Consider the following 25,988-nt stretch of genomic DNA (forward strand, 5'->3'; position numbering starts at 1 on the left):
ATGAAACTGTATAATATTTACCAAATTTCATTCATGCTGTTCAGGCAACTGTCTCCATTCTATTTCAAGGGAGACAATAACATGTTAGAGAAGTAATCAAAAATCAAAGTTCTGCAACTTTATGTTATTCTTATATGTGATTTTAAAAAATAGGAAAGAAGGAAATCAACCATTTTTCTTACCTTCTGGGCATCAGAACTACCCTTTTCTGGAGGTACAAGCTTTTCCTGAAACCATGTACAAATCTTTACGAGCACAATCTCAAAACTAATTCCTAGGAAAATTAAAGAAGATCAGCATCCAGACATTTTCAGAAGCCCAGGATTCTAGAAGGTCCCATAAGTTCAAAAATGTGTCATCTTCCAATCCGCCCATCACAGCTTTTATAAATAAATAAAAAAGCATTGACAGTTTGATATGGTATGTGAGAGAAACCGCGTCTCACTCTGAAGTCCTCCTCACCTCATAACCACAGGGGGTGCCCCTGCCAGCAGGCACTCCCAGTGCCGCTCAGAGTCTCGTCAAGGGCAGCAGCGATTAAATAAAGTGAGGCGTGTGTCATAGTGGGTGTTCAACTGGGCTCATAGCAACTTACTTTAGCAATAATAAGGGTTCATTTGTGAGACGTGGGATGCTATAAGTAGGGTTTTTTGACTTAAAATTTTTTAATAATCATCTATTAATTTCACAAAAAGAAACACAATTCTATAAAGAATCCCTTAATATAGTTGGGTTATCACTGCCCTGTAATTCAAATGCAGGGCAAATTTGAATTAGACATAACCGTTTTCTATTACTAACAGGAATAGTATATTTTATGCTTCTATATGATCAGGAAAATATAAATGTAGGGTTTCTAGGTTTAGAAAAAACAAACCTAAATGAAACCGAATACCCTAGTATAATTTAAATTTCAGATAAACGCCAAATAATTTTTTAGTATAACTATGTCCCATTGTTATGATGTAGGATGTGATAGCTTATCTCTTATAAAAAGTTTTCTGTCATTATTTTTTCAAATAGGTTTTCAAGTTCTTGCTCTCTCTCTTCTAATTCCAGCACCACCCTTGCTGTGAGAATGTTGTTAAAAGTGTTGATTCATTCATTCTTTCATCATTTAGCAAATATTTGAGTAGCTTCTTTGTACCAGGCAGACTCTCTAGAAGCCACTCTGTGGACTCTAGACCCTGCCGATGGGAGCCAGTACTGGGAACGTCTGAACCTGTCTAGGAAGCATCGAGGGATGTCATTGAAAGATGAGCAGATGTTAGCTAAGCAAAGAGAATAGGAAAGGGGGTGAAGTTAGAGCAGAAAAATCTAGAGGAACTATTAAAAATTCGAAGTGTATTATGGGCTGGAAGAAAGAAAGGGAGGACTTTTGGGATGGTTTCTGGGATGGATACTGGCCAACTGTTTTGGAACCAAAAGTGCTACTCTATCTTACAAATATGGAGGATTTGATGGCACACGTTTTGCCTTTTAACCTCAGTCCTACTTCCCTTTGATCTGCTACTTGCTTTCGCTTTGCCTAATTTTCCTCATAAGTGTGCAGTCTTATGTGTCTTGCTGTACTGTATGCTTTTTTTTGAAATGCTGTAAAACATTTTAGCTACACATTGATTGAGATGTATACATAAAAACAAACTGACAATTTGACAGTTGCTGTAGTTCGTTTATGGAATATATGCCTTTGTATTTATAATAAATGCCCTCTATGTGAGGGGGACCAAAAAAACCCAAATTTATTTATTAAAAAAATGTGTATTTATTCTTACATGTTTAAACTTCAGTCATCTTCAAAGTACTCTCCATTTGACGCAATACACTTATGAAGACGTTTTTCCCACTGCTCAAAACAGTTTTTGAACCCGTCAATTTTGATGCCTTTTAGTGCTTCTCCCATTTTTTGTTTCACCTCTTCCACTTTGGAAAAACATCTCCCTTCAAGGACTTTCTTCATCTGGGGAAACAAAAAAAAGTCACTCAGGGTGATGAATAGGGAGGGTGGAGCACCAGTGTCAAGCCATTTTTTATCAAAACTGCTGAACACTCAGGGCGGTGTGGGAAAGTATACTCATAAATCACCCACCATGAAAATGGGCAAACACACTGAGTCTTCCAAAAAAAAATTCACAGAAGTTAAACGCAGCCTCTCACAACAATGCCGGCTGGTACACTGATACAGATGGGTTCCTAGAATACTCACCCAGTGGGAGAAGCCTCTACCACAAGGGGCCTGTCCTCCAGAAGATAATTCTGGTTTTGGGGGGGTTCCCCCCTTGTGCAATTAAAAAGTTAAAATGGCGACAGAGCAGACAGAAAGACAACCATCAAACTATGGAGAAAATGCTTTTTGTAAAAACATGAATGTTTGCTAAGGCTAATATAACTGTGGGGCAGAGGCTTGATAATAGCACTGGCCTCGAGCAGCCTGCACATGCTTTTGGATTCATGAACCCAGTACTGGAAGAAGCCAGGGAGTAAGGCCTAGGCTACGGGTCAAAATCATCCCAAACTGTTCTAAAGTGCTGGGCTAAGCTTTGGTCTAATTTCTTAAGTGGCTGTAAGGCTTTCTGCCTGGAGTTTTGTGAAGCTGTCTTCCCTAATCTTTGCTGATGACAATGAAACAGAGAAATCTAAACCAGGCAGTCACAGTGTTTGCTGTGGTAGAAATAGATAGGGTAGTAAAAAGATACCTGAGAATCAATATTATGTGATTTTTAGGAAAGTTAAGAAAATGGATTTCATGATCTATTCTATATTCTGAATTTACAGAGCCTGCATTGATTTGAACGAAGACAGGGACTTGAGTAAATCTACTCTATTGAGAAACTACAAAGAAGCCCAAGAATATGGCTCTTTTCTGGCACAGCTGAGATGTTGAATTACTCTGTTAATACATATGATGATGGGAGCCTGCTCTCTGTTGTGACCAGTGAGGTGTTCTCTTTCAGATTTGCTAATTAGAGTTCAATTTACAAAGTGCAAGATGATGAAGTCCTGTAGCCTGAAGCAGCCTTGTAGAGAATTTCATCTAGAGATTCCAACTGAAGAACTAGGTCTGGAGTAATAAACGTGATTTGACTCCCCGGCAAGGTTGTTTCTTAAAGTCATAGTCACGTGGGATCCATTCTAAGAGTACAAGCATGGTCCCAGCACACGCACACACACACACATACACACACAAATTCATCAGCATAATTCACCTAATGAACAGTAATTTCACTTCCAAATATTGTATTAACCCTTTGAGAAATTCCAACTTTTTTGAAATAACACAAAATGCTATAGTGAAGATCTTTTTCCTTGACTCTTTGTACTCTTGGGTGAAACAGTCTAAATAATCATCAATAAATGAACAGGTTTTTATTTTTAAGTATATTTTATTGACTATGCTGTTACAGTTGTTCTGATTGTTTTCCCTTTGCCCCTTCTACCTGGTACCCACTTCCCTCCAGCAATCCCCTCCTTAGTTCATGTCCATGGGTTGTGTGTGCAAGTTCTTTGGCTTCTCCCTTTCCTATACTATTCTTAACACTCCCCCCCATCTATTTTGTACCTGCCAATTATGCTTCTTGATCTCTGCACCATTTCCTCCATTCTCCCCCTCCCCCCATACCTACAATTCTATTCCTGTTCTGGTTGTCTGCTTAGTTTGTTTTTGTTTTTATTTTTTAGATTCAGTTGCTGATACTTGTGAGTTTGTTGTCATTTTAATGTGTATAGTTTTGTTCATTTTCTTAAATAAGTCCCTTCAACATTTCATGTAGTAATGGCTTGGTGATGATAAATTCCTTTACCTTTACCTTTTCGCCATTCTAACTGGTAAGGGGGGTGGCAATTTTTTTTTTTTTTGGTGGGTGAGGAAGGGGAGAATTATTCTCCATTAATATCCAGCTTTCCTGCCCTGGCCAGGTGGCTTGGTTGGTTGGAACATCGTCCTGTACACCAAAAGGTTTTGGGTTTAATCCCCATTCAGGACACACACCTGGGCTGTGAGTTCGATTCCCCATTGGGGCATGTACTGGAGGCAAGTAATCAATGTTTCTCTCTCTCCCTCTCTCTCTCATTCTCTCATTCTCTCTCTCTCTCTGAAATCCGTAAACATATCCTCAGGCAAGGATTTACAAAAACTGAATTACATTTATGTTTCTAGAGTAGTTTACAACTGGCACCTTGAGGACCTTTCAGCTTTTTTGTTCCATGAAGTTCTCTCACATGCAGCAATAACTTGGAAAGCAAGGTATTTTCACAGAGTTCACTTCCTTTTATTCTTCTTACTGTGATCTAATAGTAAACACAGTGCAGGGAGGCGGGCATTACAAATACAATACAAAGGCGGGCATTAGGAGCAGGACAGAAACCTTTAAAATTGAGAGGAGCCCAATCTCCATTCTTTTTTCCTATTAAATCCATTGTCTTCTTTAAATATCTTTAATTCCCATATTTTTTCATTTGTCTTTCTATTAATTATTTTCTCTTCTCCTTGCATTCCCATAACTAACCCCACTTTTCCTTTCTCTTTACCCTTCATCCAAATGTCCCGTCAAATTTAATGGTGTTCTGGTGGCATGAGAGCCTGAATGGCATGGTGAGCTGATGGTCAGGTCTGCCTCTGTCACCAGTGGTAGCAATCTAAGCTGGGACAGTGGCCTCTACCATGTAGGCTTGCCACCTGAAATGTTTCCTGGAGCCAGTCCTGGGCCTTTCTGTGTGACTTTGGGGGGCAGAGAGTGGACATGAGTGGATGATCCACATACTCCAGGAAGCCTGTTTCAGGGAAGGAACCAGCAAAGGGGGATCCTGCTGGCCTGCAGCCTCTTCCCCAGCATGAAGCAGGTTCTGCCATGTTTTGTCTGAACTCTAACATGCAGGGCAAACTGGGTCTGACTCTTTTCCCTCAAGAACAGGGGGTGAGCCCTGGCTGGTGTGGCTCAGTGGACTGACTGTCAGCCTGTGAACTGAAAAGTCATTTGGTTCGATTCCGAGTCAGGGCACATGCAGGCCAGGTCCCCAGTTGGGGGTGCATTTATCAATGTATGGCTCACACATTGACATTTCTCTCCCTCTCTTTCTCCCTCCCTTCCCGTCTCTCTAAAACTAAATAAATAAAGTATTTAAAAAATAAAAGAAGTTACCACTTATAAAAAATAAAAAGAATAGGGGGTGAATCCCATGGCAGTGACAGACCCCACTGCTGCCTGGTGTCCCAAGTCTGAAGAAGCAATGACCTTGAGTGAATGACCTTGGTGACTGCAGCTGGCAACGCTGTGCTGTGTGCTTGAGAGGCGCTGCCAGAGCAGAGCTTCCTGCTCTCACTGCAACAACAAGACGGTCACTGCATGAGGGAGAGGGTGTGATGACTAAACTTACTGTGGCAGACCCTTGACGGCACATGGGCGTACCAGATCCTCACAGCGCACACCTTAAACCTACATAATGTTATATGTCAATTATATGCCAGTAAAGCTGGGGTGAAAAAAGAACAGCTGCCCCTGAGCTCTGGGGATCCCCTCCTGTGGGGAGAGGCTGCTTGCCTTGAGTTTCCTTGCAGTATTCTCTGGGGGGTGGGGGGCAGGGCTAGTTCTAGTATCTCTCCTCCTGAGATCTTCTGCAGCCTCTCCATTTCTCTGCAGGCTGCGTCCTCCATCAGACTCACTCACTGGCTGTGACTGGCTTTCTCTGACCCAGGCTATGACTCTGGGTGTAAGATGATTGTGGTCCAAGTGTTCTCAGAACTTTGGCCAAAGAAAGTTCTGTGAGGCTGGAGCCCTCTGGTTGGGCCCCATTGACCAGGAGTTTACTTCTGGGGACCTTCAGTTTAAAAATGAAGACACTGAGACTCAGAGAGTTCAAGTCATTTGCCCAAAGTCACATGGCTAGTGGCAGACTTAGGATTTGAACATAAAGTTTCTGGTTCCGAAGTTTATTTCTTACCCCTATACCTCACTATGCAGCTCACTAACCAAAGTCCACTCCCAAACATATCAAGCTGCTTGAAACATAGTTTGATATTCACTAAGAAATAAAATCACTGGGAACACTGTTGCTATTTTCAAATTTGCATACAACTGTAGGAATATCTCACCTTTTTTCTTAAAGTACCCTTTATGTAAATGGGATTATTGAGCTTCACTAGTGATGAAGATAAAAATTTGCAGGATTTGTCCCTAGTACGCATCCCAATCTACACGTGGCACACTGACAAAATTGGTTTCCCCATCAAATACATGTCATAAATATCTCATAAATATGTAAATATCTCGTGCCCTTTTGATATTCACCATAAACTCTGACTTTGGTAGGTAAGCCCACAGACTCACTGTCTAGTCGTATAGGATTCATAACTGTGTTCCAACCGTATGAACAAGGGGAGGCCAGGGGTGATGGCCCGTACTCAGAATCCCAAGCTCCTGGTCCACCTTTTAGCTTGTTTCCTTACGCCCTCTTGTGGTCAAGAATGAAGTGTGTACTCAGAAGGCCCGTTTTAAACTCCGGGTATTACCAATAGATTAGAGAGGCACTTCCCATTTGGGGGTGGAAATCCCCCATGGAACAGCATTCCCCTTCCCATAAATCTATGTACTTCCAAACCTTATCAAAGTGAGCTTAATTTTCCTAATTATAAGAGAAATACATGTTTCAAGGTTTTGGAAATTGAAAATACAGCAAAGTGTGAAGAAAATAAACCCAACAAATACTCTCACCTGGCAGAGGTAGTGACTGTCAAGTTTTGTTAAGTATTCCTAATTTTTTATATGCAGGTACGTATACACATACAGATCACATTTACTTTTTAAATGTAAATACAATTAGCCTATCTGCAGCTCCCGAGCTAGCCATTACTAATGCCTGCACCTCTCCACGCGCACCTCCTCTGCCCAACCCCGCTGTCTGCTGCTCGGTCAGAGTTAACAGTGATGGTTATGGTTATAATTTCCTTGCTTCTTCTTAAAGTAAAACTAACACACACACACACACACACACACACACCATATACTTATGTTTCTTCTTTTTTTTTCCCCCACTGAGCCTTTCCCCCAGATATCAAATATTATCCGAACACCTGATTGTACCTTAACCCAGAATATGGAGGTATGATAGTTTTTGTAATGAATCCTCTGAATGTTGGCCATGTTTGTTGTTTTAATTTTTTTGCTACTCTAAATCATTCAAGCTATTCAAGATAAATCTTCGCACAAATCTACAATGATTTCTTTGAGATGTCTCCTTAGACATGGAATTTCAGGGTGTGATGTATTAAGCCTTTGACCACTCTGTCCCTCTGCACTGGAAGCCATTTCTGTGCTGCCCACCTGGGTCTTCCTGACGTCGTCAGTTTTGGGAGGAGCTGTTAGTCTCCTCGCTGTGCACAGGTGGGCGCTCTTACCGCTGGGTACCCGTGCTCTGTTGCCTCCTTGTGGAAGTGCAGGCACATGGCTGGTACTTCCTCTTCCTCAAAGACGCCCGGGGAATCCTCACCCCTCAGAATTTTGGAGTTCTTGAAAACAAGCAAGTGGGCCCTTTTCCTTTAAAGAAATAGGGAATTAACACCACTGATTCAGAATCTTAGTTTTTCTTACACCTAGGATGAGTAAGCTACCAATTCTTCACAGTGGGGCTTCTGTTCATAATTGTTTTTTTCATTTCGGAGGGTAAAAGTATACTAACCTTCTGAGATTTCTCTCTCAAAAAGGCAAGGTAGGCAGCAGGTTATGTTGGCTAGAGTAGGGACCCATATTGGGAACTTGCTCACCAGCTGACACCATCTTCCCGGGCCTCTGGGCCCACACAGCACTGACATACTGGGGTGTTTCCTCACACATGGGCTCTGAGCTCAGTGTCCTGTAAATAGTAAGCACTTAGTAAATGTCTCGCACATAAGGGAGTCTAAAGTCCCCTGCTCTAAAATTGTGATTCTAGAGCTTTTGTCACAGACTGAGAATGTACAGTACAATGTTTTCTATACTTCCCAAGAGTTTAGATCCCAGTGTAGGCAGGGAAATGAGAACTGGCTATCGTTTTGAAGTGGCCAAGGCCAGACCCTTGATATGGACCTGGAGGTAGTTGACAAGGTCAGAGGATTGGAAGCAACCCTCCGCAGCAGCTGTGTTCCTTAGCGGTTCCTTTCATGACCAGGTGTAGGGGAAGAGAGGAATTTTCTGGGATGGGTGAGGAAGATCTTTGGATAAGAAAATCTACTTTTATTTATTTATTTTTGTTTTATTTTTTAGAGGGATGGGAAGGGAAGGAGAAAGAGAGGGAGAGAAGCATCAGTGTGTGGTTATCTCTCGCACGCCCCCTATTGGGGACCTGGCTTGCAACCCAGGAATATGCCCTGACTGGGAATCGAACCAGTACCCTTTGGTTCGCAGGGCCACACTCAATCCACTGAGCCACACCAGCCAGGCCCAGAAGCCATCTTTAGATAGCAGAAGCCAAAGGAAGAAATGTTGCCAGATTCCCATTCAAACTGCTCCTTACAGCCTTTAATGGCCGGCTGTACTGACAAAAGCAGGTCTGTGCCTAAGTACAGGCTGAAGTTGTGGTTCTAATATTCATACATATGAATAAATACAGGTTTTGTTTGTATAACTTTTAAACTCATTGCATATTAATTTTGAATTGTGTTAGTAACTACTGAACATTTTCCATATGCCAGGTAGATTGCTATGTGCTATGAACGCATTATTTCATTTAGTATCCACGGCAATACTCTCAAGTAGATCTTTCTTAGTTGTTTCACAGACGTAGAAACTGGCATGGAGAGGTTAAGTTGCTTGTCAAAGACCACAGAGTTGGCAGATCTGAGATACCAGCCTAGTCTCTTTTGACTTGAAAGCTCATTTTATTTAGCCCACAAAGTCATACTGCTTTGCTTCTGACATTCATCATATTCTGCCTCAATTGGCAAGCGTCTGTCCAAGATCTGCATTATGAGTCTTTTGGGAGCACTTACCTTACTTCTCTCTTATTAGCCTGAAATGCCATACACACAGCGGGCAAACAGTGATATTTCCTATCCTATTGGTTCAAGCACCAACCTGGCCTACAGACTGAACATCAGACTGTGTGTGGGGGTTCTCCTCAACTTTTATTTTGAAAATTTAAAACTTACAGGAAAGTTTCAAGGATAATGCAATGAACATCCATATACCTTCTACCTAAATTCACCAATTGTTAACATTTTGTACATTTGTTTTTTTCTGTCTTTTCCTTCACCTTTGAGTTAGTTGCAGACACATGCTGTTTCACTCCTAAATACTTTAGTATGTAGCTCCTAAAACCAATGCCCAGTCTACATAACCAAGATACAATTATTGTTCTCAGAAAATTTTACAGTGTTGCGATTCTAATATACTCTACATTCAAATTGTCCCAATAATGTTTCTCAATAGCTGGGGTTTGTTGTTGTTTTATCCAGAGTACAATTGGGGATCACATTGCTTTTAGTACATTTTTCATCTCCTTTAATCTAGAACAGTTCACTAGTCTTTTTCTTTCTTTTATGCAATGTCCCTCATGAGTTTGTTTCCTCACATAGAGACAAATTGCATACTTTTGGCAAGAATAATTATCGTTCTGTCCTCCGTGCATTACATCAAGGAGCGCATTGTGTCAGTCTGATTTCTTTGATGTGAAGGTTCTCTTTTCCCTTTAGTAAGCAATCTGATGGTGATACTTTGAAACGGCATACATATCAACCATTCTGCACCCACTGATAATTTTTGCCTGAATCAACTGTTGGTGGTTCCAAAGTGGTGGTTTTCTACAATATTCCTACAATTTCTTCTACATATTAGCTGGTATTCTTCTCTAAAGAAGAGATTTCCCTCTCGCTCTCCCTGTGAATTGTAATCTACCTATGGCTGCTAGTGTCTTGAATACGTGACGTCACTTACATCCCTGGGGCCGGGGGGGGGGGGGGGGGGCTGGTTTCTCATCCTTAAGGTGAGATGACTTATGCGTCACATTCTTGAATTTTAGTCCGTCGTTGACTTTCCCATAAAGCTCTACAAGGCATCCGTTAGGGAATGGAAAGGCCAAAGCATCCACCCGCGGAGAGTACCACATCCTCTCCGCCCGCCTTCCCCGCGGCCCCTTCCCTGACAACAGTAACTAGTAACCTCCCAGCGTTCTCGCGAGAGCGACCCCTTCAGGAACAAAGGTGCGATTCCCCCAAGCTTCTCCCGCCCGGCGTCATCTCCGCCCCCGGCACCTGCGAGCCGGGCTCTGCAGCGCACGCGCGCACACCGAGCCAGACGGTTGGCGGTGTTGGTTCGCTCCGGCTGTCCCTCTCCGCACGCAGCCCCGCGGCGCGCGACCCCGGTGTGACACCACGGCGCTGACGCGGGGCGGAGGGAGGCAGGGGCGCGCAGGCGCCGCAGGGGGAGTAAGGCCGCGCAGGCGCGGACGGCGTTGGTTGAAGAAGACCTTCAGCGTTGCCCTAGCGGAGTACCTGCTCTCTGGGTGGAGGTGAGGGGATCCGAGTCCGCGGGCCGGGTGGGTGGTGATGGGGGTGTCTGTCACCACCGACACTGGGGCCCGACGAGAGGCGGGCCTAACGGAGGGGTCGGGAGGAGAGAGCAGCCTAGCGGGGCGCGGCTGGCCGGGCCGGGCCGCGGACGGCAGGAGGGACCTTGCTCCCCTGGCCGCCTCAGGTGATGGAGCCGCCGCGCCGGCGGGGCAGGCGCGCTGCGAGCGCCGAGCCGCGACCTTCCCTCCGCCTGGTGCGCCCAGGGGACTTTGTCTCCAGGCGTCAGGCCAGAGAGGAGGTTGGTTTCCGGGGAAGTTGGGTCCTCGAACCCCCAACCCACTCCCCGCCCCCAGCTTCCTCTCGGGAGTTGTTGTTCAGCATCAGGGGAGCCCTTCCACTCACCGCCAAAGGGAGGATGCTGTACGTGCCACTTAAGTAGGAGAAATGAGGGACAAATCAGGGTCTTTGCTGACTGTGTGGTTACTGAGTAAAGTAGTATCACCTAGTTAACGCGCTCCCTTCCCCCGTTTGCATCTAATGCAACCTCGGTACGCTGTGCATGGCTGAAACAGCAAGTGCATTTTGTAGAGCTGATAGAAACACGTGATGATAGCTTCACTCTCGAGTAACGTGAAGTCTCTGTGTCTTTTCGATTTTTTGCTTGATCATGCCAGTCGTGCGTGTCGTGTCCCATCAGAGTCGTGGGCCTGAAAAAGTAAGCTTGAACCGGCACAACTGAGATCAGTTAGTAAACTAAACCAGCTGCACGACTCTTGCAAAGTGTCTGGCAGTCGTTTTGAAAAAGAAGGCAGAATGCCGAAAGGTTGTGATGAGCCCCTAGATGGGTGCACTTGTTCTTTTGCCAGGAGGTGGAAAGCCAGACTGCAAAGCCTCAACGTTTCTGTTTGAATGTATAGCCTCCGCTTTTCTGTACTTCCCAAGTTATAGTCTTCTGGTGAAATTTCAACAGATACGAGCATCACTTGTGATCATAAAACGTAATATCAGTAATTGGTAACGTGTAAAATGCATAGAATTGATCATTTGAATACAAGGAACTGAATTGTAAAATAATTGCTCTGGAAGTGTACTCTGCAACCTTGTGACTGGGAGTAAGGTTTTATTATGGTGTGAGTCAGTGCACTTACCCTGACCCTTTTCATCTTTTCCGTACTCTTTCCCCCTAACGTGTGTGTGTGTGTGAGACGCCGTTCCCTTAACATGTAATGCCATATTTGACAGGCTTAGGTAAAGGAACAAAATTTTAATGAATTCACAGTTAAGAAGTGCATCATGAGTGTATGCTGTATTCAGGTATGATGACTTAGGCAGAAACTTAGCAGAAGGCCAGATTAAGACTGCGGCTAAATGTACGTAAACGCTCGTTTGAATGTGTAGGTAGTTCAGGGATAGTAATCGCAAGGGCTAGCCGGTGCCCTGGAATTTTCTGGTGTAGTGGCTGGGGCTGATGGGGCTTCCTCAGGTGGTTCTGCAGTTGGTTACACATGGCTTTGGAGACCGCTGCGGGAGATTTCCCGTCACCCGAAGAGGGCGAAGGAATGGTGTGTTCAGCAGTGTTGGCAGAACTGAGAATTTCCGTGTGAGAGTCATGTTGTCAGCGGAAAAGCTGGATATAAGTAGGCAAGATGAAAGGCAAGGCACCTTGGGGTTCTGAAGGCTTTAACTTTAGAGCGGACACCAGTTTGGGGAAGCAGATCACTGTAGGTAGAATTTGTCCTATTTCTGGTTGATAGGTACGATACAGCACTTTATTTTAAGAACAGCTTTGAGAGAGGGCATATTCTGGATAAGTGAATCCATTTCAGTTAGGATGATAATTCTTACAATTAAGAGCTAAATTTCAGAGTGGTAAAAATGTTAACGGTGAAGATTTTTAATGCATCTGTTTAAGCTTACAGTTCCTTAACAAATTTACCATGTTGCCTATACAGCTCTTTGGCTTTGTAACAGCCCAAGAAAAGTTTTTCCAATGTAAATTTTCCTTTTCTTAAAGCAAAAAGGTTAAATTAACACATTTTTCCTTCAGCCTGTGGGAAATGTCTTCTCTTTGAAATGCAGTCTCAAAGATGACCTCTGGACTTTCCTGGGAAAAACCCTTTTAGTCTCCTTTTTGGGAAAGCTCCTTTTAAAGGAACAGGATACCTTCTCAGCTTTGCTTGCATTAGGGTATAAGCATTAGTGATGCAAAGGAAGAGAAAACCTCTTCTCACAGCACTAAATAGTAGAAGGACAAAGGGTGAATAAATACTAAATGGTTATTTTTATTCCATTGTCCCCATTTTTCTTGATAAGATATGTGTAACACACCAACTTACTGTGACCTAGGAAAGGCTGCCAAGGATGTCTTCAACAAAGGATATGGTAAGTGTGGTATTGTAAATGTTCAGTTCTGGGTTAGGGTTGGTATTGAATGCCTGTTGTACTGTGCTGGTGAAATGAGGTTGAGTCAACATTAGTGTGTCTCACATGGTTTAAGGGGGTAACTATTAACAGGTTATTAGACTTCATTTTTTAGAGGTAGAGTCCCACAGTCTTTACAGACAGTTGTGTGTGTATGTGTGTGTATACACATGCACATACATGCATAGTTAATATTATCTGTAAGACCAACTCATGTAAATCTGTAGTATGTATACCTCTCTGGCTAGCCCTGGTGACCTTTAAAGTAGGGGTGCATTTTTCCCTCTCCAAATAATGGCGATGTTTTTGTGGGAGTGAAGACACAGCTTTTGACTGCTTTGCAGTAACATTTTTTTTTATCATAGACATTTATTTTTTGTTTTTAAAGTTTAGTCTTTAAACTTAACTTTTTGTGTTGTACACATTTGATTTTTTATTAACTAGTAATGTTAATTGTGTATATTTTAAGCTTGTATATGTATCTGCATGGTATTTTCTAATAATTCTGGTTCTCAGAATAGTACATATTCCTTTATTCACTTGTTCTTTAACTTACGGTTTTAAAATATGTTTAGTATTTTGAGGGGGGTAAAAATTATGCTGAAGTTATTTCATTTGATTCAGTTTCTCTTGAAACTCTCACCTAAGGAGAACACTGTCTATTTTCCATATGGAAGGTACTATGGATTATTTTCATAGTTTCAAAGTTGCAAAAATTGGAGCGAATGTCACATTTTGTAAGTTACTGTGTTTTTGTGTGTGTGTCTAGGGTTTGGCATGGTCAAAATAGACCTGAGAACCAAGTCATGTAGTGGAGTGGTAAGTACCTCATATATTTTCCGTAGCCTGTTTGTAGATGCAGCTTGGTTAACTAACTGATAGGAACTGTTTGAAAATCAGTGTTTAGCCTGGATATGTGCAGCAGCATACTCTTGGCTCTGCGCCCTCTTCCCGACAGCTTCATTCCACTCTCAGGTTTCAGTGAGAATCCTCGCTCAGCCACGTAGGCCTTATAGCATGTGCCATGTCATCATAGCTTCACAAACACGGCACTGAAAACTTGACCTTTGTTGTACTGGGTTCATGCAAGTTTTATCACCCTTTTACAAGAACAAATTAATTTTAGTCTGTCCCTTCATGATTAATTGAAGCAAATGTAAAAATAAAATGCACACAGAAATTAGTTTACAGTTTTTATTGATGTGCATAAAGTCTTTTTTACTGGAAGTAAGAATATAGTCAAAGATACATGTACGTATTTTCAGAGCATCATTAACCAGAGTTTTTACTCAGTAAGTTTCAGCAACTACAGTAACCATACATTCACCTCATTTTCTAATTTCTCCTTATTGGCTGCATCTTTTTTAGTATTACTTATTCGAACCAATGCAAATATTATTTCTAGATATAATGATTTAATTAAAAGGGCAGGAGACATGTGAAATTCTTATGATGCTTTGTCTCATACTCGGTATAATCATGGTTTGTCACTGTTATTCTTTCCCTGGGTTTTCTAGTGATGAATAAATAGATACGCAGCTATCCTACTAGGATGGGCATATTGTAGGTCGTTCTGTTAAAATGGAAATATTATACTCATTTTGAGTAGGGTTTCAGAATTTGCTCAAGTCAGGTTTGTGTTGCAAAAACCATCAGCTAAAATTTTATCTCCCTTTCATGCTGCTGTGGTGTGGGAATACTCACTCAGATGGTAAGAAAAACAGCATATTTGTGTTCTTGTTTTTATGGTTGTTTTTGGCCTCTGGTACTGATTCATGATCAATTACATCCACTGCTCCAAATTTATTGCACTTTGATATTTTTATTGTATGCCACCTATTTAGCAGTAACATTTTTAAGATTGTTTTGTTGCTTTCTAGCATTTAATGTAGAGCTGTAGATGTTATGTGCATGTTGTAAATGTATTTTGCACTGTTTGATCTAATTATGAAATTAGACAAAAGCAATTACAAGCTTGGAACTGAACTTAGAAAAATAGTAGCCTTCTCTTGAGATCATCTCTCTGGTATTTTAGATTTTTGACAGAGCTTCAAACTAAGAAATGATGGTAACAAGGAAGAAAAGTAGCCTGACTACTCTTTTATCTTGATTTTGAGCACCAAAATTAAGGCTTATAGTTGCTATACTTTCAAGTTTATGAAAGGTAAATGTGAAAAATAAAGCACTGGGTAGGGGGATCTACTAGAAACTAGAACAACACGCTGGTCAAATTAACCAATTGTGTGAACATGGTTAGCTTTTTATCATTTTTCACTAAGGCCTTGCCCTAAGTGTGCAGCATGATATTTTCTTTGAAAACTTTCTGTGTGGTGTTGATAAACAGATCAGAGTTTTCCAGTTGTTTCATCAGCCTAGAGCCAGAGTTAGGGAGCAGGGTGTTTGGTGAAGGGAGGATTCATGTTGCAGGCAGTGAAATGTAACGGTCAAGTCTGGCAGCATTTCAGAAATGTTTTTTAAAACCAGGGCCCATCAGAATGGTTTTTTCCTTGACAGTTCATAGATTGTCAGTGACAGGTGTTGACTGTTTGCTTCCCTCTAGAAGGATATCTTTTTCTAATAGCTTATTGTCATATGACTGAAATGACATCTAAGTTGGGAGGAGGATCTATTTTAAGGCACTCATAGTAGCTCTTTGATAGAAAGCGCTTTAAAAAGATAGATGGGTGGAGAAGGGAGAAAGGGGAATAAATAATGACCTTGCATTTTGTTATAAAAAATGGATAGACACTTTCAAATAATAAAATTGTTTGTGCTTAAAGTTTTATAGATAGTTTTGTGAACAAAAGTAATAAAGTTTTTCTAACAATGAATGTATTAAATACCACTGAACTCTATACTTAAAAATGGTTAAAATCATACATTTTATATTGTGTATTTTGTTACAATAAAAATAAAATTTAAAAAAGTGATAGAGTTCTGGCCTTAATAAAAGGGAGGAGGGAGGCTAGTGCTCCCTCTGATTTGGGAATTTTTAAGGACTTTAAAATTAACTAATGGTGTAAATGATGATAGAGAACTGATCATCTTTTTTAGGCCATGAAAGTAAAATATTTAAGGTTCTCTATTTTTGTGTTTTTGGTGAAGGCATTTATTTTCAGTTAAGATATTTTCTCTTTTAGAGGAGAAAATTTAAGATTTCCATTTAGTAAGAATATATGAAACAAAAAATATCAGTAAGAGAGGTGGAGTAATGGAAAGATCTAAAACTGGTTGACATATTTAGCGATCAGAAGGAAAGAAGGAAGGCAGGTGCTGTAGAGGAGGGCTGCGGTAAAACATTAGTCATACTGCTGTGCAGTGCCCTGAACGCTGCTTTCTGAAATGTTCTTTTTCTATTTGATGAGCTCCCTTTAAAGTAGTTATTTTTTTATTGCTTAGGAATTTTCTACTTCTGGTCATGCCTATACTGATACAGGGAAAGCTTCAGGCAACCTAGAGACCAAATATAAGGTCTGTAACTATGGACTTACCTTCACCCAAAAATGGAACACAGACAATACTCTTGGAACGGAAATCTCTTGGGAGAATAAGGTAAAAGAAAGTGTTAGACGTTATTTGTATATTAAATTTATCTTGCAGATAAGATGATGAACAAACCCCAAATATAACCTGAATGAGATCTTACAACCTATCCAGTAGCCATATTTTTTCTTTGTACATGGCCTTTTTTGGTATGTCTTATGTTTCTAGAAAGTAAGGCTTTGTGACTATATAATTATCACTCTTCTTTATTCTGAATTGTTCTATTTACTCTGTTATATTGGGTTGGCCAAAAAGTTTGTTTAGGCTTTCCTGTATGATGGCTCTAGGAGTGCTTACTTGTCTTTAACTTCATTTAAAACAAATTTGTTAAATTGTATTGTGACAGCTGTCATATCAGCCTTCATTTTTAAAAAAACAACAAAATTGGTGAATTTTTGTGCAGCCATTTTAATACTGAAGATGAAAGAAGATAACGCAACATTTTTGGCATATTATGCCGTATTATTTTAAGAAAGGTAAAATCGCAACTGAAACACAAAAAAGGATTTGTGCAGTGTATGGAGAAGGTGCTGTGATTAATGGGATGCGTCAAAGTGGTTTGTCAAGTTTGTTGGTACTGTTGACATTTTGGCCAGAGACTGTCTTATGCATTGGAGGATGCTTAGCAGCATCCTTGGCCTCTGCCTACTAGAAGCCAATAGCGGGAGACAGCTGACGTACTCAAAATATCCAAATCAATAGTTATTGGTAAAAATGAAAAATATGTCTTTTATGCAAAACACTAAACACACTTTTTGGTCAACCCCATCTGAGCCTCCTCTGGGTAGACCAAACTATTTGCAGTGATTTAGTTTTAATTTTGTCTTGTAAACATTGCAAAATCAGATCCACAGAAGAATGTTTCTAAAATTCCGTAATGTTTTCCAAAAGAAAATCTATCAGATATTTGTCGAGGGTCTACTATGTACAGGGCACTATTTTTCGAGGTCTGTCTATATGCACATTATCCATATATAGGTAATGTAAATGGGTAGCTGAATAAATAAGTTGGCTTATTAAATAATCAGGTTGTCTTATTAACCAATACATTTTAAGAGAATATCAATATTATTTAGTTGTGTTGGGATTTTGTTGTTTTTGTACTGTGATTTACGTTACTGGCTGGAAGGGAATTTGACCTTTATGGTTTAACCTGTTTTTTGGTGAAAGAATCATGATGAAGCCCGGGGTGAGGGGAGAGGGATAAAGGAACAGGAAAGGGTGAAGAGGTAATTTATTAAATACAGTATTTGTCTTTCTTTAATGACTTTTTTGTTAGAGAGGAAATTTGAGAAAACTTTAGAATTGGTTTATTGAGTCAAAATAAGATTTGAAAGTTATTAATTTTACATCTTTATTTTTCAGTTGGCCGAAGGGTTGAAACTTACTCTTGATACCATATTTGTACCGAACACAGGGTAATTATCCAAACCGCGATTTCTGAAATGTCTTTTTAGCCTATAAGGAGGTTTAGAATAGGGAGTTGAAATAAAAAGTTTTGATGCCGAAGAGCTTAGGAGGTTGCCGTCAGGGGTATTAGCAACTTTGTGTATGCAATAAAGAGAAAGGAAGACTCCCTTGAGGCAGGTAAAATTTTTATTTGAAAATTGATCAGATAGCCCTGGCTGATGTAGCTCAGTGGATTGAGTGCTGGCCTGTGAACCAAAGGGTCACTGGTTCAATCCCGAGTCAGGGCACAAGCCTGGGTTGCAGGCCAGGTCCCCAGTGGGGGTGTGCAAGAGGCAACCACACACTGATGTTTCTCTCCCTCTCTTTCTCTCTCCCTTCCCCTCTGTGTCTATAAATACATAAATAAATCTTTTTTAAAAAAATAAAATTGATCAGTGTGGAATAAAAACATAAATCTAGTCCAAAGAGGCACAGAGTAGAAAAAGTTTAGTAACTAGAAGGGTTTGAGATTAGATACTTCTCAAGCTATTCTAAAGATTCATGGATGTGGTGTTTTGCTGAGAATTTCTTAAGAAAACAGTGTAATCTCCTGTCTTTAGAACATTATAACAAGTAGTTCTGCTATTGACTTGCTTTATTATACTCTATAACTCCTCCCAACATTTCTGCTTCAGTTTCTTGTAAAAAATGGAGGTGATGTTGTTTCTTATCTGCCTATCATGGGCCAAGGCGATCAGAAGGACAAAGGTGCTAGATCAAGGCAGAGTAGCATTTCTTAGCTGTGACAACAGGTGTGTCCTTCCTGCCGTGCACTTTGGTTATGTTCAGGACATACTCTCTCAGAAGAGGCCTGATTGGAATACAAAAGTATTATTAAAGACGAATTTCAGTATTGTGCTTCAAAAATGCTTCTTCCATCTGTCTAACACGGAGAAGACCCTCACCCTAAGGAAAATAAATATGCTTACCAAAGAGTGGTACCCTTAAAGTAAAAAATAAACTTCTATCCACCATAGGTTAACAAGTTTGAAGTGGTTCGGGTGTTGTCACCTTCTGTAGCTTTTGGGCATTTGGAAATATTTAAAGAAATTTGGCTTACCACGATACATGTGTATTCACATTATTAATTGGTACTGGAATACCTTACGCCTTTTTATACCTTTGTTCATACTTTCAAGAAGTCATGAAATACTCTATCATTTGACCTTACAGTGAGGAATAGGTAAAAATAGTACATATATTTCTAATACTGAGTCATTCGAAACATTTTTGCTCTGTGTGTGCCATCTCCCACTGGGGAGAGAGGGGATCTTACCCGAAAGACTCCTGGGCAGTAGTAGAAACTCTCGTTGTTTACATTGTGTTGTGTTTGTTTTTCACAGAAAGAAGAGTGGGAAATTGAAGGCCTCCTATAAACGGGATTGTTTCAGTCTTGGCAGTAATGTTGATATAGATTTTTCTGGCCCAACCATCTATGGCTGGGCTGTATTAGCCTTTGAAGGTTGGCTTGCTGGCTATCAGATGAGTTTTGACACTGCCAAATCCAAGCTGTCACAGAATAATTTCGCCCTGGGTTACAAGGCTGCAGACTTCCAGCTGCACACTCATGTGTGAGTGTTTATAACTGATTCCTTCTTTAGTGCCAGTGCAGTCGCCCAAAAAGTTGGTAGCCTAATGTTGACAAGGTTAGAAATGATGGTAATTGCATTTAATATGCCTTGGAGGACATCCAGCCTCACTGCACTGTTTTTATAGTCAGCAAAACATTGCCAGAGATTGGCAATCATACACAACACTTAGTGTGTTGTGCTGTGCTGCTGGTAGTTACTGGCTTCTCGGCCTCTACCCCAAACTCTGTGAAGTTCTAGAATCTGTAGAAGCAGCACTGGGATGGAGAGAGCCCAGCGACAGGTCACTCCTGATATAAGGGATCCTTTGGAGATGTTCCTGTTCTCTCTGGTGCCCTACGCAGCTTGGCAGTGTCTGGAAGTAGGTCTGTTTGGAGCCTGAAGAACAACTGCCTAATTGACCTGAGCATCCTGGAACATCCCCTGTAACTCCCTGGAGGTTTCACTTACCTTTGATCAGAAGTAGCAGATCCTCAAAGCAATTCTAGGTTCAGTTCTATAGGCTGCACCCTGTTGGTGAAATGAATTTGAACTTTTAAATTTCATGTTGTGGGCTACTGGGCATTGCTACTGTACCATGAAGAGAAAGCAACGGATTAGCTATGTGTTTTTGAAATGCTGCCTATCTCTTCACTAGACATTCTAATTCACTTAACGCTGACTAAAATAAAGTCACGCAGTGGTATAAGCAGTGGCATTAAAATTGACGAAAAAAAGTATTCATCAGGAAAACCATGAAAACTCGGGGACTAACTTCTAGGATGCTTTGAAGCAATTTAGGTACTTCTCTGGAGCAATGCATGCCAGGTTTTATAGGGAGGGTGCTTTCTAATTCTAGGCCTCTGTTTCAAATGAAGTCCAGAATTGGCATTCTTCCCATAATTGTGCCACTATGTATATATTTCTGTGGAATCTTCATTGAAGTTTATAAAATCTGTGAACATCTCAGAGAGACCTATAGGTCATATTCACCTGAGGTGTCTGCCTTTGTGCATAACTTAATTGTGACTAAGAAGTTTATGTCATGTGGAGAAGCCAAGTAAATGAATCGAGTGTTAACCACATTTTAATAAGGTGGTTAAATTACATAACTAGATTTAGTTCCTCGTTTTATTTGAAAATCACTTACACCAGAAGTTTGCTGAAATCTGTAGTTGCAAAGTGATATCCTTGTTTTGATAGTTTTAGAATTTGTTTCCATATCATTAACAATGGTACAGACGAGATGTTTATGACTTTTTCTTATACCATGAAAACAGGAATGATGGCACTGAATTTGGAGGGTCTATCTACCAGAAGGTTAATGAGAAGATTGAAACGTCAATAAACCTTGCCTGGACAGCTGGCAGTAACAACACCCGTTTCGGCATCGCTGCTAAATACAAGTTGGACTGTAGAACTTCTCTCTCTGTAAGGATGAGCTACCGGATTGCGTCTGCTCTTAGGCCTTCACCTGAGTTATTGATGAAAGCTGTGGTGTGGTTGTAGTTTGCGTGTTCTTTATTAACTTTAATGAGCTAGTCATTGTGTAGTGAAAGGAGTGTTACACTTGAAGTTAGGAAATTGGCTGTCTGACCTTCTCAAGTCTTTCTCTCTTTGGCCTCAAAATTTTCTTATCTATAAATTCATGAGATTTGATTACTCTTCCTGTTGGTATTAGTAATTCTTAATAGTAACACTAATTGGGCTCTTAAATTTTAGATACTGTGCTAAGGGCTTTACATGTATTACCTCATTTAATCCTCACAACTACCATAGGTGGTGGGTAGTATCCTCATCCCCATTTTACAGACGAGGAAACTGAGGCTTAGAGAGGTCAGGTAGCTTGCCCAAGGTCACACAATTAAGTGGCAGTGCCAAGATTTGAGCTAGATCTGTCTCTCACCAGAGTTCATGTTCTCACCACTGTCAGAGGTTGTAAACTGGTATCTCAAATAATTTAGTACACAGGGATATTTGGTGCACAATGTTTTAAAAATATTTGCTTGAGGACTCTAAGCCTACATTCTCAAGGTCCCTTAAAAGATCCATCTTTTTATTAATTAAATTTTCAGTTTCATGCATTCTAGATTGGCCCTAAGGTGCTTCAGCTTTGGAAATCAGATGCATGAAGTGGTTATACTGGACTTACATATTATAAAATTGAGTGTTTTCTTACTGTTTCTGTTTTATCCCCTAACCTTAGGCTAAAGTAAATAATGCCAGCCTGATTGGATTGGGTTATACTCAGACTCTTCGACCAGGTAAGTAAAGGAATTAATAACAATGGGGTTGGGGTAGAAGGTGATAGAGGAATAATGAAAATAACCTATAATTGCTGTTGGCTTATTCTTGTAACATTTGTTTGTTCATACAAAGTAAAATAAATCAAGTACTTTTGCTTAAAAACATTTTATGTATTTCTAAGCATAACTTGGTCACTCTGGCTTGTAAGTTTGGTTGGTCACTTATTATTCTTAACCCTGAACTCCAAATGAAGTTTGTCATGATTATGCTTTACTCATCACAGATCAGATGATTACAGATAACCCTGTGTTAAATTCAGTAATCCCTGTATGCTTGTAATTTACACCCAGCTGTAATCCCTGCCATTGACTCCACCCATTGTTTCTAGAAAATGCAGACTGTAATAGTTGTTACAAGTGATTGTGGTGTTTTCTTCTTCCTAGGAGTCAAACTGACCCTATCAGCTTTAATCGATGGAAAGAACTTCAATGCAGGAGGTCACAAGGTTGGGTTGGGATTTGAACTAGAAGCTTAATGAGGTTTTGAATAAAGCATTAGATTTCTCCCTGGAGATGAAGAGAAATGAACCCACTATGTTTTGGCCTTAAAATTCTTCTCTGAAATTTCAAAAGTGTGAACTTTTTATTCTTCCAAAGAATTGTAGTCCTCCCGCACGAGTCCATCCTAAGGGAGGTGCTGGAAGGCATGCCTGGAAGTTGTCATACCTGTGCCACATCTCAGTTCAGTTCCACAGTGTTATTTTCAATGTGATCCTCAGCGACAGTGTAGAGTCATGTTGTAAAGGAAGTAACCCAATCCTCCAGTTTGTATATCACGTCCTGCATGTCCCACACTACTTTTTCATGACCTTTTAATATATTGATCTCTGTGCTGTAGTGGAGTCTTTGGTTTTGCATCAGAACAAAATAAAATAAACCCATCACATTTGAAAATAATCACTCCTCTGACTTGCTAGTGGTGGCTTGCTTATATTTGGTGTGATCTGCTTTGAAAAATACTTTCATAGATGGATTTATGCCTAAAGTGGTATGTTTAAAATACCTATGCCATCGCTTCTCGGCCTTTTGGCTAAGATCAAGTGTAGTATCTGTTCTTATCAGTTTAAAATACCTGTGCCATTGCCTGTCCCTTCCACTTTAGTTGACCTCTCTCTCATGGCTTCTCTGCACTCAGGCTGCAGCGTGAAACTGCTTTTGTTCTACTGGCGGAAGCTCATCTGTTGAGGTACTGGCCTCCTTTAGTGGTGTGACAGAGCAGCGTCAATTGCTAGTTCTGGAAAAAAGCAAGTTGTGAGTGGTGAGAAGACTGGCAAAGGAAAGAGTACAATTGGGGGGAATACCATAGGGAAGAGGGGGTTCGGAGGAGGCCAAGGCTGGCAGAGGGCACATCTGTGGCTTCTCCCAGGCCTCCAGAATATGTTTTTGATCACTAGGTCTAGAAAATGATAACCAAAGAATGGGAATACCGGTTTAGAAAAAAAAAATAGGAGTAGACTGTGATCAGGGCTTAATGGTAAGTCATCTTACTTTCTAAAAGTAGAACTCATTTTGAAAAAAAAATTTAAAAAATATATGGTGGTTACAACAAATTCAGTCAGTTCAGACATAAATAAAATTGAAAATTGCCCTTCCTCTCTCCAAACTCTGTTTCTTCTGCTACCACTAAGTTTGATAAATGCCCTTGCAGATATTTTTCAATGTCTCTAGAGATTACATACATATCCATATGATACTAAAATGCACATCTTGTTTCACAGTGTACTTTTAAATTTAACATACAGAGAGCCCTTTTGTTCCTTCATATACATCTGCCTCTTTATTTATTTTACACTGGTGGGTTGAACCACCATTACTGGAGATAAAGTATAACAGGAAAGGAAAGGGAGTGAGGGAGGTAAGTAACAAATTCATTCTGTCCTGTTGACACCTGCATCTAGTTAACTGTCTTACTGGATGGACTTTACACACAGCGTGAGAATGGATGGGGTGCTGACCTGGGCTCTCCCGTGCTGCATGCGGGGACTGCTTTATGGTCTGGAGTGGAAGAATGCGGCGTTCGAGTCGGGGGCTAACTGCCTCGGGTTAGAGGTGTGTTGCTGTGGGGCGGTTCCGTCTAGTGGTGTTATGGGTAGGGGTCATAAGGAAATACAGGAGACCCTGATGAGATGCACCTCTATAATTTGTCGGCTGCTTACCGGATGAAGTTGTTATGGCCTGAATTGGGAGAAAATAGATTTATGTTTTTTTCCTTTCCCATGTTATCCCTTTTAAACTGTTTGTTACGGTAGAGCTAAAGAGCCGATTTTTTGCGTGTTGATTAAGTAACCCATATATGAACATAGGTAGTTTAAAGTTAGCCTTTTATTCAGTTGTTTAATTGAGTTACTCGGCTGGCTAGACCATGTCCTAAGTGTCCTTGTCATTGTGGGGTCACTAAGTTGTAACGGAAAGGAAAGCACATTTCTTGAGCTTATGTGCCATGCACCATGCTGCTAATACACACACACACACACACACATACACACACACATATTATAAATAATATAAATATATAATCCATTTAGTCCTCACAACAGTAACTGCAAACATCAGGAAAGAAAGCCAATGAGAGGTGCTCTAGGATGGTGCAATTCCTTATGGTTTCTCAAAATGAAAATTAATAGCTCCCTGCTCTCCTCCATGAAATGCACTGTAAGCACCTTTCCCCCTTCTCCTTCCCTATTTCCTCTCCCATTTCTCTCCAATTTAGCCTTATAAGTCCTATGGCCACTCCCTTTATTTGATTTTAATTTTTTATATTGATTCAATCAGGACACTGCCTTGCCTTTTGAGTGTTACTCAAGATCATTTAAATGGCCTCCATCACAGCCTTACAAGCTTTTGTACCTGGAAGTAGAGAACTAACATCCAAGTATGTGTATTTAATGCCAGTGGATTCTTTGATTCAGTAACTCCACTCTTAGGCATTTGCTTTAGGGAAATCATCTGAGATGCACAAATATTTATATACAGTGTTTCTCATAACGGAAATTGATAGCCATCCAAACTATGTGTATTATACATTCTGTACATGAACAAGCGTATACATAGTAAGTGGAATATTATTCAGCCATTAAAAATGTTTTTGGAGAATAATAACCATTGAGGATTATTCATAATATGTTAAACAGGAAAAGCAAAGTAAAATAATCTCAATTTTATTTTTTAAAGCATGTGCAAATACTGGGGAAAATGCTCCAAAATATTAATATTCATGATCTCGGGAAGGTGGAATCATAAGTAGTTTTTGTTTATTTTATACTTTACTATATTTGTCTGGTGTTTGGAAGTAAATTCCTTGTTTCTGTCACTAGGGAAAACTCTTCTCATGTTTCTGTCTGAAGGAGGCCACGAACCGGCCGTGTTCTAACTGGTGGTGAGAGCACTTGGGGCTCCGCATGAGGTTTTTCTTGAACTTTGTAGTAATAACGTTCACACATATTTTAAATAATAATTACTGCAACAGACCAGGAAGACATCACAGTTAACCCATCATTATACTCTTGAGCATCATCGCTCAAGGGACAGAGGACAATGTCCCAAAGTTTCATTGTTACTAAATGTGTGTCCTTGGAAGCTCACTGCCAACTTGGCCAAGCCTCAGGTCCTAGAACTGAGGACAGGAGTCATTGAGACCATTTCTGGGTCACCCTACAGTGTTACCTACCTGCATAAGCAAGATGACTGCTCTGTTTCCTACACGTTGAAGACCATCCTTCCCTCCACGCCTAGAGCCTCTGGTTGTGCGTGCTTTACATGTCCTCTGATTTGTTCCCTCTGCTTGTTTCCCATTAAAGCCCCTTTTTCTTTCACCCTCCACTTAAATGTTGGCATTCAGGTCTTATGCTCTGTTCTTTAACCCTACACCTTGGTGATGTGTTTGGTAAGAAGCCTTTTCAAATCACATCTGCCTGTCCTTAGGTTCTGATATGCCTCAGGAGCCTTCTCAGAGTAAGGGTGTGGTCTGATAGTAGCACCATTCTTTTTTTTTTAATTGTTCAAGTACAGTTGTCTGCATTTACCCACCACTAATACCCCCCGCTGATAGTAGCACCGTTCTTACTCAGATTTGAAACAACTGTCAATTAGAACGTGTCAGTGGATGGAGGCCAAAAGTGGATGGAGGCCAAAGGCTTCACCTTTCCCTCTGAAGGCTCACTGACACTCTTGCTCTGGGTGAGCGACAGCAACGTTGGGCCAGGGGCAGGCCTTCTCTCCTGCCTG

The 25,988-nt window shown here is 40.7% G+C and overlaps 1 protein-coding gene, 1 long non-coding RNA gene and 1 pseudogene across 3 annotated transcripts; 2 read left to right on the plus strand and 1 right to left on the minus strand.

Moving 5' to 3' along the window:
- Window positions 1-6,873: 6,873 nt before the first annotated feature.
- LOC123478550 (uncharacterized) lies at window positions 6,874-10,241 on the minus strand. The gene is made up of 3 exons (XR_006653767.2): window positions 10,128-10,241; window positions 7,672-7,845; window positions 6,874-7,529 (listed from the first exon to the last, which is right to left on the minus strand). It is a non-coding gene; the product is annotated as an uncharacterized lncRNA (long non-coding RNA).
- Window positions 10,242-10,337: 96 nt separating this feature from the next.
- VDAC3 (voltage dependent anion channel 3) lies at window positions 10,338-22,661 on the plus strand. 2 transcript variants are annotated; one of them, XM_053916728.2, is made up of 9 exons: window positions 10,338-10,476; window positions 12,791-12,859; window positions 13,668-13,717; window positions 16,298-16,450; window positions 17,807-17,859; window positions 19,234-19,461; window positions 20,739-20,889; window positions 21,665-21,726; window positions 22,149-22,661. In XM_053916728.2, exons 2-9 carry the CDS (start codon window positions 12,793-12,795, stop codon window positions 22,225-22,227), a joined length of 843 nt encoding a protein of 280 aa, XP_053772703.1. In that variant the 5' UTR covers window positions 10,338-10,476; window positions 12,791-12,792; the 3' UTR covers window positions 22,228-22,661. The 2 variants fall into 2 exon arrangements, with proteins under 2 accessions (XP_053772703.1, XP_053772701.1); XM_053916726.2 differs by having other exon boundaries at window positions 21,665-21,722.
- A 113-nt stretch (window positions 22,662-22,774) lies between these two features.
- Window positions 22,775-22,947, plus strand: LOC112321576 (U2 spliceosomal RNA; annotated as a pseudogene).
- Window positions 22,948-25,988: the final 3,041 nt, after the last annotated feature.

Source organism: Desmodus rotundus, chromosome 13 (assembly GCF_022682495.2).
Source record: "Desmodus rotundus isolate HL8 chromosome 13, HLdesRot8A.1, whole genome shotgun sequence".
NCBI lineage: Eukaryota > Metazoa > Chordata > Mammalia > Chiroptera > Phyllostomidae > Desmodus > Desmodus rotundus.